Source organism: Azolla caroliniana, unplaced genomic scaffold (assembly GCF_043228905.1).
Source record: "Azolla caroliniana isolate FFs.n. ecotype wild unplaced genomic scaffold, voAzoCaro1.0.p SCAF_13, whole genome shotgun sequence".
NCBI classification, from domain to species: domain Eukaryota; kingdom Viridiplantae; phylum Streptophyta; class Polypodiopsida; order Salviniales; family Salviniaceae; genus Azolla; species Azolla caroliniana.
This window is the reverse complement of record NW_028230448.1, coordinates 11703040-11715845: the sequence shown is the minus strand read 5'-3', so window position 1 is coordinate 11715845 and position 12806 is coordinate 11703040. Positions and strand designations below refer to the sequence as shown.

The following is a 12806-nucleotide window of genomic DNA, read 5'->3' as shown; positions in this document are numbered from 1 at the left end:
GTTTTTTCATCAATAGGGGGCCGATGGATGTGTGTTATAGGCAAATTAAATACTTGGCCTTTCCTGACCAGCTTCCGTTGCATTAACTCTCTTCTTATTTTATTCTGCTCGGATGACAAAACACCCGAGGCCAGCTCGGCTCCTGGCGTCCCCTTATTATCCTCTTCTTCATTGTCACTTGTCGAATCCGTATCCGACATTTTCGTTGTCTTCTTCTTGGCTGGTCTTGACTGGACTTTGGATACCTTTTTAGTGGCCTTCAAGTGGGAGGGCTCTTCATCTCGTAGAGTTACATGGCCTTGTATATAAGGCCTCAAGGTAACAATCAGGTTTTGTGAGTTATCAAGTGCTTTTTTGAACACTTCAGGCCCACAAGATTCCTTTACTAAAAGGTCTTCTGAAAGGAACACTTTGCGTACCCCCTTGGAGCACTCTATCATTACCAGTATGTTGGCCGAATCTGCATCTTCGTAGTCAAATCGTAGAATTCGGCCATACATAAATGGAGTTTCTTTTCCTAGCTGCCCCTCACCCTTCTTCTTTGCTGTATACAATACGACTTTTTTCTTTGAGTCGATATATTGCATACACCATTCCTTGTCCGTTAGATCTCGGTCAGGAAGGTCTTCGCCTCCAGTAGCGGCGACAATTTTCTTTTGGCTTACATCACTATGGGGCTGAGATTTTGTCTCTTCGTTAAATAGAAGCTTTTTTCCTCTCTTTATGGACTCCGGAGTTACCTTGGTCTGGGCTTCGATTGGAGAACCTTGTATGCGAAGCTTAATTTTCTTCACGGGTCGGTCTGACAGATTCTCAAACGACCTATTTAAGAAAGTATATGCAAAAACATAAGTTAGACAGTTACGTAGATTGAAGTTGTTATTATAATGAAGAACAGTTTCTAGGAGCAGTAACATATTCAAAAATCTATTGTAGGCATGGCTATTCAACCTAGAAAATATATATCGTAATAAGTAAAACGGGTTATATATTCTTTTAAATAGTAGATATGACTTATATAGATTCTAAACCTATATTGATGAGAATTTGCCATAGTGAATGCAATTTGTAGATCATTTTCTACTATTTTAAGCCAAAGTAGGTCAAAAATCACCTATAATTAGAGCTTGTATTTGTTTAGAAGTAAGTAAACTCAACATAAAAAGACTGATTTTGACAGACAATTTGATAACATTTCCACCCCTTAAACGATTTTTCTCTCTCAAAGGCTACACTTTAAACACGAACTCGATACGCCGTATCGAGTTCGTGTTTAAAACCTATACTTTAAACACGAACTCGATACGCCGTATCGAGTTCGTGTTTAAAGTATAGGTTTTAAACACGAACTCGATACGCCGTATCGAGTTCGTGTTTAACACTAAACCTTTTAAACACGAACTCGATACGCCGTATCGAGTTCATGTTTAAAACCTATACTTTAAACACGAACTCGATACGGCGTATCGAGTTCGTGTTTAAAAGGTAAGTTTTAAACACGAACTCGATACGCCGTATCGAGTTCGTGTTTAAAAGGTAAGTTTTAACCACGAACTCGATACGCCGTATCGAGTTCGTGTTTAAAGTATACGTTTTAAACACGAACTCGATACGCCGTATCGAGTTCGTGTTTAAATTATAGGTTTTAAACACGAACTCGATACGCCGTATCGAGTTCGTGTTTAAAACCTATACTTTAAACACGAACTCGATACGGCGTATCGAGTTCGTGTATACAATACAATTATTTACACACGAACTCGATACGCCGTATCGAGTTCGTGTTTAAATATTTGTATTGTATACATGAACTCGATACGCCGTATCGAGTTTTTCGGGAAACGAAACATATTTACAAAAATGTCCACAGTGTCAGAGGCCTACCTGGACTCCTCGCGCTCGACTCTCTTGGAAGACATGGTTGATCGTTTTGTGTGGAGGCGGAGATCGCGCTTTCGTGCTTTGTGCCTTGAGTGCTCTGTGTGCTCTGTGTGCTCTGTGTGCTCTGTGTGCTCTGAGTGCTCTGTACGCTCTGTACGCTCTGGTGAGTGAAATATGATGAGGTCTTCCTATTTATAGGGATTGAACCCATGGTTAAAGTAACCATAGTCATCTTAACCAATGTTGGTAACTTTGAGGATAGTTAGTTTGTAACCATAGTCACATTAACTATAGTAACTTATGATTGTATTAATGATTACAAAGTCAAACTAATATATTGATCAATCTTTTATACTCATAACAACCTACAATCACTTCAAAGGTTATGAAGGAGACAATGATAGAGGTTCATGAATGTACCAATGATTGATTACTAAAAGCAAAAACTTTTATGACTCTCAATGATTGATAAGTCTAATAATTAAAATGGTGAGCCTTAAAGAATCAATGAGTGAGACGTTCTATATCAAAATGGGTGTCATTAATTAGCCAATGATTTTAACATTAATCCAACATATTCAAGGCTTGTTAATGATTAGTTTTATATTTTACTTGATTTAACATCATTTAGATCTCGTTTATATAATGATTGATAATTTAAGTTAAATTACTTTATTAAAAATAATTTTTAGATGTATTGTATTTTAATAGAATATTACATAATATAGACATTCTATTGATTTGGCTTTTGTTTAGAGAGAAGTTTATGTTTAGGGAGGAGTATATGGTTAGAGAGGAGTATAACTTAGAGAGCCCTATCTAGACCTTAAGCCATGAGTGAAGATTCACCGTTCTCGATTGAAGAATATTGTTTGTCATCAGACACATCGTTTTCTACTGAAGAGTATTGTTTATCAACAGAGTCACCATATTCGATTGAAGAATATTGTCTTTCGACCGACTCACCATATTCTATCGAAGAATATTGTCTGAGCTCATCTACAGGGAATGCAAATAATGACACATGTGAAGAGTTCTCTATTGAAGAATACGATATTAATAAAGATACCGGGAATGAAGGAAGTGCCCAGGAAACATTGAATAACATTGGCGATGGTCAGAACAGAGAATTAGACTGTAACAAGGTTACACCAACCTCTATGCAGGAAGAGAAATCTGGGAGCCCTATGCATATTAGAAGAATCCCACGAAGAATTCGTCTGGCTAGATTTAGCTTGGTGACATCAGATAAACAGATTGGATTTGATGTCAACAAAATATGTTGTGCCCGTGGTTGTATGTCTATGATTGGAAAATCAAAGTTGCGAGAATTAAGGCGATACTATTTTTCGATGACCGGTGATGAGCAAGACACTTACCTCGGATCACATATGCAACTAGTATCTGACAAATGTACGGGGATCAAAGTATCATTCGAGTATTATATCTTCCATGCGCAACAGATATGTAGAGTTGCATTCAAAATTGTGTTATGTGTTAGTAACATGCGGCTACATAGAGTACAACAACGTCTACTTAGCGGGGATCAGATGCTCAATTGTAAAGAGGTTCCAAGTATGAAAGGTGCAATTGGAAGACTAGCTATTGGCTGGATGAAAACTTACTTTCAGTTAAATTGTGAAGTAATGCCCACTACAGGTAGGATGCATCTTTCTGATAATTATACCCGTCGGGAAGTTTATGATGTCTATCGATCTGAAATGCTGGGCTCACGTAATAAGTCTATCACCTATAGCCAATTCACAAGATTATGGAGAGCTCGGTTTTCAAATGTTATTATTCCTCGTAAAGTACGTATGGGTTATTGCTCCATTTGTGCAAATCTTAAAAGTTTGGCTAAAGGTGCAAAGACATCAATGGAAAAGGATACGAGTAAGAAGTTACTACAAGAGCATCGCGAGGCACAATCCTTAGAACGAAGGAAGGCGATGCATCATAGAGAGAAGTGTTTGAAGAGGCCTGAACAATACATGTGCTTAATGATAGATGGCATGGACCAGAAGAAGACATGCTTGCCGCATATGCGGAGGCTCCCCAAAGATGTCAATGATGAGTGCCTTGTTCAAATGCACTTGGTGGGATGCTTGGCTTATAATAGGTCTGTTCGACCTCACGTCTTCATTACTTACCCCAATGTTCACAATGACCCTAACCTAACAGTTACAGTGATTCACCGAGTTTTGATGTCTTGGGGACAACCTTTCCCCCCTGTTCTATACATTCAATTGGATAATACTGCTAGAGAGAACAAAAATTCAACTGTATTTGGCTATCTAAGTATGTTGGTCAACCTAGAATTGTTTAGGAAAGTGAAAGTCAATTTCCTTTTGGTTGGCCACACACATGACCATATAGATCAGATGTTTAGCACATTCTCCAGACAGTTGTCTCGGCATGATGCTTTCACTTTACCTAAACTATTTGATGTCATTTGTGATGCATATACACCACGCCCAAAAGTGTTACACTTGAAGGAGGTATATGACTTTAAGAGATATATATTAGATGGAGGTGGTGGGAATGTTAAAGTGCTTGCTCAGTTAAACAATATAAGTTTCAATCACATTTTTTTGATAAAGAAAAATGGAATAAGTGGTTCTACACTTTTGTATGCTAAACAATATTCATCTTCTACAACATGGGAACCTGAAGGTGGTTGCCAGTTATTACTTTGTATGCCGAGTACAATTGTCCATGGAGCTAAGCAAATGCCAATTGAGAAGAAAGGACAGTTGCAGAGCGACTTAGTATTAGAACAAAAACGGTCATGGCTCCAAGCCTTAGAAGAAAAAAGAAAACATATTGAGGCCGCCAAGAAATATGCCGCACAACAAGACACGTCATGGTGGGATGTATTTTATAGTGATCAGAAAGAAATTATAGACAATTGTGTATCTGTTGATAATTGGAATTTGGAAACGCCATTCACATGGTCGCTGCAACATGATCGCGTAAATAGAAGTCCGGAGCGACTAGTAAATGCGATTAATGACAGCTTGGTCCATCCACAACAAAGAGACATTTATGTGGGACCAAGGATGACCAAAGCAGCCGAAGCTAGATGGCAAGGAAATTTGCAAGAGCTCACCGCGGGGATGTTGATTGCAACGCCGGCTGATGAGAACTCACATGGCCACCAATTTTGGGTTGGTAAAATTCTAGAAGTGCTAATGCATGAAATAGATAACACGATCAAGTCTATAAATGTTCATTGGTACAACACTAGAAGTGCAAATGCTTTTACAGGTAAGTATACATTGGAGATGATTGAATGCCAAACAAGAAGGGGAGGTAGGAAGAGGAAGCGAAACATTCGTAACACCTCGACCCTTGATATCTCTGATGTGGATATCATCGTGTACGACTTCACACTTACAAAAGCCGGACGATTAAGGAAGTCAACAATAGATATAATAAAAGAAAAATTACCAGGTCTACAAGGTGGCTCGAGTCAAAGGCAAACGAGATCTGCTACATATAATCTAGAGTCAAACCATTTGGTTTATGACGAAGATAATGCACTGATTGGTACATCCGAGGATGATGAGGAGGAATCGTCATTGTATATTAGTTATAGTAGTGATTCTCCGTAAAGGAGTGATCATGAATGTATATTTGGCTATTAAGTGTAACTACATTCCGCTTGTAACAAATCGAGTAATATAAAATCATGTGTTTTGAATTCTTATGATTTCCCAAAAATCGTTTCTTATAAAATAACATTGGTTGTAAAGTTTGTGATATAAATTGAGAATGTATGTTTTTGAAATTCGTCTTTTTTTAGTTACTTCTAAATCACGAAAATAGTGGATTTTTAACCTTTTTCATAGTATGTTTGAACTTGTATGATACTGGTATCAATGTGTTTTGTAAAATCATTGAAAAACCCCTAAAATTTCCCTTATCCTTCCATTTATGCGCGATCCTTCCACTTGTGAACGCGAACGTGTTTCCCTATTTTTAGCTATGACACATCGACCTTCTAATCGTCATATCTCCCTCATCCGATATCCAAATTAAGCGATTTAAAAAGCTATAGAAAGCTCTTTTTACAAGCTTTCTAATCCATATTTAAACGTGATATTTGGATAAACAACGAGGGAGTTATGACCATTCTATTTTTACTGTTTTTTATAGTCTGCGTTTTCTCTTTTTACTTTTCTCTTGGTCTCGTACTTTTACTTTTGACTTCTTCCCTAAGGTCTTAGTTCGTGTTCTTATCCTCCAAATGTGAATTATCCATACTTTATATCCATCTAGTGTTCAATGGTTTGAATTCAAAAAACACTTTCACACACGCTAGATGTGCATGAGTCACTTTTAATGGCACGTGTAAATAAAATATTCACACTCTAAAGAATACATGATTTTTACCTTTTAATAAAGGTATGTGTAAATAAAGGTCTTATATGTATTAAATCTATATTTATAACACTAAAGATAAGTTAATACAATGGTAAAGTTGGGGTTTATCTACATGGAGGTGCATGGTTTGAATCTTGCCCTATGCACGTGATAAATTCTTTTATATTTTATTTATCTATTTATATGTATCTAAAATCGGATATATTATTTTATGGTTTTCCACGTAGTGTGTGGAATACACTACGACAACGGTTTTGCTTATGTCATGCACAAACCATGGGTTTAGAACCATGGTTTTGTGCACATGGTTTTCTAATGGTTGTTTCATCTATAATTCATATATGAAAAGTAAATACATAAAATTTACACTATATGATAGTTGTCCTAGTGGTAAGGCAATTATCTTGTATCTTAGAGGTGCAAGGTTCAACCCTTACTTGCGCCCCTCTGTATGAACTCAAGTGCCACTAGGCCTTAGGTTTATTTGCTAAGTGCATGTACAATGTTGCACATCCTTGGTTTATTCGTCTCACTCGGTTTCACACCGTGGCCGAAAATCGTCACGACAACGTTAACATCCTGTGCACTCTGTTCTTTACTGTTTCGTGCGTAGATACATCTCCCCACATCCCTGTTTTCTGTGATTGATCCGACGTCTCGGTTGTGGCCGAGCATAGCTTAGGAAACTGTATTCCGATCATGGTTTGCATTCCAAACACTGAGGAACAGTCGGATGCGGGTAGCGGCGTCAATTTCGCCATTGAAGCGAGGATAAGCAAGGCCATGCTGGGTTCTACAACGGGCAGGGAAAGACCACAGTGCTTTTGTGGTGAGCGCGCTTCCCGTGTATCGCCGAGGTATTTGGAGAGCGAGAAATCATCTTTGTGGTCCCGACAGGTAGTATTGAGGTTACTGAGGTGAGGCTTTTGCCATGCGCATTCCTTTGCCTGGTGTGTGATGGACCTTGTGATTGGCCGGTCTTGTCATGTTGGTTCTCTGGGGCGTCTGCGGCTAAACATCCATTCATTGTTGTTTGTCTGTGAGAAGACACAGATCACCAAGCGTGCCAAAAGTGTTACCAATTAGGAACACAGTCTACGGTCAGTCCTTCGACCTAGACCTCAAAGTGACTGTGTGACAACGAATGGTAGCGTCTATGCGTAATACTTATAGGGATCGGCAACGGCTCGGCTCAAGCCGAAACCGTTTGGCTTAGCTGGCTTGAAAACGTCTTAGTGGCTTAGCGGCTCGGCTCGGCTCGGTTTAGGCTTGAGCTTGCCTTAACGGTTTGAGCTCGGCTCGGCTTGGCTTGAGCCTCGCCAAACCGGCTTGAGCCGGCTCAAGCCGACTAAGCCGTTTAAGTGATTTAATTAGTAATTACTAGTAACTACAGTTTATTACTAAAGTATATGTTCTAACTTCTAATTAGTCAAGAGTCTAAGTTCTAACTAGTAGTCAGTGGTCACGAGTCATGAGTCTATTGTCTATAGTGCTGAGTGTACTGTGTACACATAGACTCCAAAGTGATGACTTAGGTATTACTAATTAGGTAATAAGACTTTAGTCTCTCGAGTCTCATTGCTCAACACAGACAGACGACTCGGACTTAGGTAATAGGACTCTCGACACAGACAATGACCAGTCCATCGACACAGACGCACGCGCGCACGCGCGCGCGCGAGAGAGAGAGAGAGAGAGAGAGAGAGAGAGAGAGAGAGAGAGAGAGAGGTTTGCTGCATAGTAGATACTACAAAGTGGAAGACGACGACCTGTTGTTGCCGCCTGCATGCATCGTGCAGCCCCAACTCCCAACTTCCAAGCCTACAAAGTGCTTTATTCCATCTATTTTACAAAGCATACAAGATTCACATAATTTCACAATATAATTATGCACATATATGAATAATGATATTACAGACTATAGGCAATTTAAAATTACTTTACCTCAAGGCTCATATGAAGTAATACCCACAATCATTGTAATTTGTCACTACAATCTACAATGTAGACAGATATGAAGTAAGATTCACAATATAATTATGCACATATATGAAAAATGATATAGACAAATTGAGCCACAATGTGGCACAATGTAATAACTCATGATTAGAGTAGGACATTTCAAAAGAATTCATTATCTTTTATAACCAAAATTTTATAGGTACAATAACATACATTGATATGGAAGAGGTAACATCAATATCAGCCCCTAGAGGCAAAACAAAGGCAAGAAAAAGAACTTCATGGACCGAGCAACACATGATCTGCATTAAGGACGGAGATGCATATAAGCATTGATGTGCCTATTGTCACTTGATGTGGGCAAGCTCTACATCTACAGGTTCTATCGCCAAGCATTTATTAGATAAGCATAATATTAATAGCACATCACAACCACAAACTTCTAGCAATGTTCTTGTCCAAAGTAACATAGATGCTACTTCATCTATATTAACTATATCTTGTACTCTAGAGAAGAAGTTTGATAGTATTGTTGTTAGATACATAGTCACATCAATGCTACCTCATGCACATATTGAGTCTTCTAGTTTTAAGAGATTAATGCATGAAGTCTTGCCCACTTATCAACTTAAATCATCTCGTACACTTAAGAGATTAGTGTTACGAATGTATGTTGTTCTTCGCCATTTAGTTATTACTTATTTGTCCTCACAAAATTTTAGATATGCTATAACATTTGATGGGTGGACAAACAACTGTTTGAAAGGATTTTATCCCGTGACTTTACATTTTGTTTGTTTCGAGTCTACTAAGCCGACTAGTGTGCTTTTAGACTTCCTAGATGTCTTTCCGGGAGATGGGGTAGGAAAACGTGTCGGAAAAGCTTTATTCTCCCGTCTAAAATCATTTAATATCTCTTCACGTCTTCTATCTACAACTTCTGACGATGCTAGTGAATCTCTAGTTGCATCAAAAGAATTAGCTAGGTTATTACTTTGTCATCATGGACAAGACATTTTACAATCATCACATATGTTAAGATGCATGGTGCATACATATCAACTAGGTGTAAAGTCTGCATTAGAAGTTATTACTCCTACTATGAAGTTAGGGAAGACATTACATTCTATACGCACAAGTAAAGTGAGTAGAGCTATATTTAAAAAATATTCAAAAACCATGCATGAGAATGGAGAACATGAACCACCATGTGTAGATTGCATTACTAGATGGAATTCAACCCTAATAATGTATCAACAATCCCTAAAATTAAGAGATGTCTTGATTTGTACCACAAGTGACAATGTCATTGTTAATGAGTTTGTGAACCATACACTCTCCATAGAAGATTGGAATCATATACAAAGTATGGAACAATGGTTGCTTGTGCCTGATAAAATTTGTAATTACTTGAGTGGGTCAAAGTATCCGACCCTCTCAATAGCCGCGCTTGCATTCAACAACTTATTAGCACATTGTAATAAATATATTTCTATGGATATGAACTCAGTTGATTCATCCTCCGAGAAGATTACTCTTCAAGTGCAACAAGAGGCTAGTAACAAATGCTTACAATATCTAATCAAGTACCAAGAATCCCTGAAATCTATTCCATCTCGAATCGCAATGTTTGTTGACCCGAGGTACTAATGTTTTTAACTGAAAATTCCCCCTTTTTAATCTTTCTTTCTTACTAATAGTGTCTTTTGTTTGAGTGTAGAATTCCAAAACCACCTAATCCAATTGAGAGAGACCTCGATATAGAATTGGTGCAAAGTTTTTTGACAACCCAATATCATGATCCTAATGTTGAAGATTCTCTATCCGAAGATGCATGTGAAGGATCTCCGTTTGATTTTTTGGATATTTGGGATATGAACAATGACAAATCTCATGAATCATCAGCTCGGACAGAAATTGAAGGTTTCTTGAAGGTTCCACGAGTGAAGAGTTCCGTAGACCCTCTACATTGGTGGTCTACCAATAGGTTTCAAGCTATATTGCATCATGTTGTATTAAACAAATTTGTTATTGTTGGTAATTAATGAACACATTTTGATAGTATCTTTTTTTCTGATTTGAAACAGATCCATTTTTCCAAGGATGTATAAAATGGCATGCGATTATTTGGCCATTCCAGCTTCATCAGTGCCTTCAAAGGAAGCTAACTCCGAAGCTCGTGATAACTTTGGCGATAGGCAACAGTTGCATTCATGCACTTTCAAGGCCAAGATGTGCATACGATCTTGGATAGATCTACTTGATAGTGTTAATATTCCAATTCCTGAAGATATTAATGATGCATATGATACTTTAGATATCAATTTAGAAGAGATTATTGCCAAGGATGATGTTATTGAATACTTATACTTGGATAAGTGATTTTTTTGGAATATTATGACTTGGGACAATTATGACGATCAATTATTGGAATAGTTAACATTTTTGGAATAGTCAAATTTTTCTCGTTGTTTTTCTTTAATTATCTATTAGTTAAATTTGCCTTGCATTTCACATTTTATGTTTTCTTGTTGTTTTTCTCTAAGCCTTGTAACCATTCTACATTTGGAACATATTGGAGGGGGATTGTTCAATGATAATTTGTGTTATGAAGTTCAATGATAAATTGTAATAGAATTGTGTAATGAAGTTCACAAACCGGTTTACAAGCTATTTACCAAGCCGGTTCATAAACCGGTTTATCCCAAACCAGTTTACCCTAAACCGGTTTAGGGATCGGTTTGGTTTGGTTCGGTTCAGGTTTGAAAACCCCTAAACGGTTTAGGCTTAGCCAGTTTGGCTTGGATAAGGCCAAACCGGCTAAGCCTAAACCGAACCGTTGTCGATCCCTAAATACTTAGTGGGATACCTCTCATATCCTAGCAGCGTATCAGGGAGACGGCTACAACCGAGCTCCTTAGAAAGTGGGCTAGCGCACACACCGTTACTCATGCCTACGCTCTTAAGGATTACAGACACTTAGTAGATTAACCACAGATACGCATAGATATCAGAGAAGATAGAACTCTATTAAGATACGCCTTTTACATTCAAAAATTACACACTACCTCTATCGGGGGTTTTCTGCCCTTTATATATGCAGGGTCTTTTAGCCATTCACGCTTCCCGCGTGAACCGTTTACATGCGTTACAATATTATTCTACTGCGCTCTTGTCCATCGATTACTATTCCGGCGGACAACAGTTAGTATGCTCGTTCTCAGTACAATTAGGCTCTTGTATGTGGGTTGTAGTAGTACTCATGGTGAACTTCTCCTGGTTGGTGATAATCACCTCATTCTTAAGACCATCGTGCTCCCCTTCATCGGTGGTTTTTATTGCACTATCCTCATGAGTGATGCTAGTATGCTCGTTCTTAGTACAATCAGGCTCCTGTATGTGGGTTGTGGCAGTACTTGTGAGCGCATTGGTGGGCCAAAGAATTTTACCAAAATTGATCTAAGGGATGCATATAATCTTGTTTGAATTCGACCAGGAGATGAGTGGAAAACTACATTTCATACTCCGTATGGTCTTTTTGAGTATACATTCATGCCTTTTGGGCTCACAAATGCACCTGCAGTTTTTCAACATATGGCGAATGATATTTTTTGTGATTTCTTGGATATCTTTCTCATCATCTACTTAGATGATCTGTTGATTTACTCTAAAACACACGAGGAGCATGATATACATGTGCGAAAATTACTTGAACGCTTAAGAAAGTATGGTCTTTATGCCAAACTTGAGAAGTGCAGTTTTGACTACAAACAAGTTGAACTATAGGGATACACTATTTCATCCAAGGGTATTTTCATGGATCCAACAAAAGTCCAAACAATATTAGAATGGCCCATGTTCAGTTCGAGACGTCCAATGTTTCCTCGGGTTTGCCAACTTCTATCGCAAATTCATACGTAATTATTCAAGCATTGTGTTGCCCCTCACCCATTTGTTTGGACTATCGAAGCGGACAAGGCATTTACTCAATTGAAAGAGGCATTCACATAAGTTCCTATCCTAGCTCATATTGATCCCGAAAATCCATTTAACATTGAGGCAAATGCATTAGTCTTCACATTGGGGAGTATCCTATCACGATTCACAACCAAGCGAGGATGAGCAGTCCCATCCAGTCATGTTTCACTCGAGAAAATTTACTACTACGAAGATAAACTATGAGGTGCATGACAAGGAGTTACTAGATGTGGTCTACTCTTTCGAGCAATGGTGACATTTCTTAGAAGGATCACCTCATCAGATCATCATTTATAGTGATCACAAAAATCGTACATATTTTCAAACAACTCGAGTGTTAAATAGGCGACAAGATTGGTGGGCCCAATTTCTAACTTGTTTCGATTTCAATATCATTTTTCCCCCAGGAAAACAACAAGGGAAAGCAGATGCTTTGTCTGGATATTCATATCTGGCACTTCGACTTGGAGATCCGGCCTTCGACAATCAAAAGCAGATTCTTCTTGGACCATCAAGGCTACATGCAACAACAATTTATGCCATGCCACTTGATTCAAGCCTTCTTGATACTATTCGGCACCAACTTCATTCCGATGATT

General features: G+C 38.2%; 1 protein-coding gene across 1 annotated transcript; it reads left to right on the top strand.

The window, feature by feature from the left end:
- The first annotated feature begins 9614 nt into the window (after positions 1 to 9614).
- On the top strand, positions 9615 to 10464 carry LOC147856114 (uncharacterized). Its single transcript, XM_087329833.1, has 2 exons — positions 9615 to 9872; positions 9950 to 10464. The coding sequence occupies exons 1-2, from the start codon at positions 9724 to 9726 to the stop codon at positions 10272 to 10274; spliced, it is 474 nt and encodes a 157-aa protein (XP_087185959.1). The 5' UTR covers positions 9615 to 9723; the 3' UTR covers positions 10275 to 10464.
- Positions 10465 to 12806: the final 2342 nt, after the last annotated feature.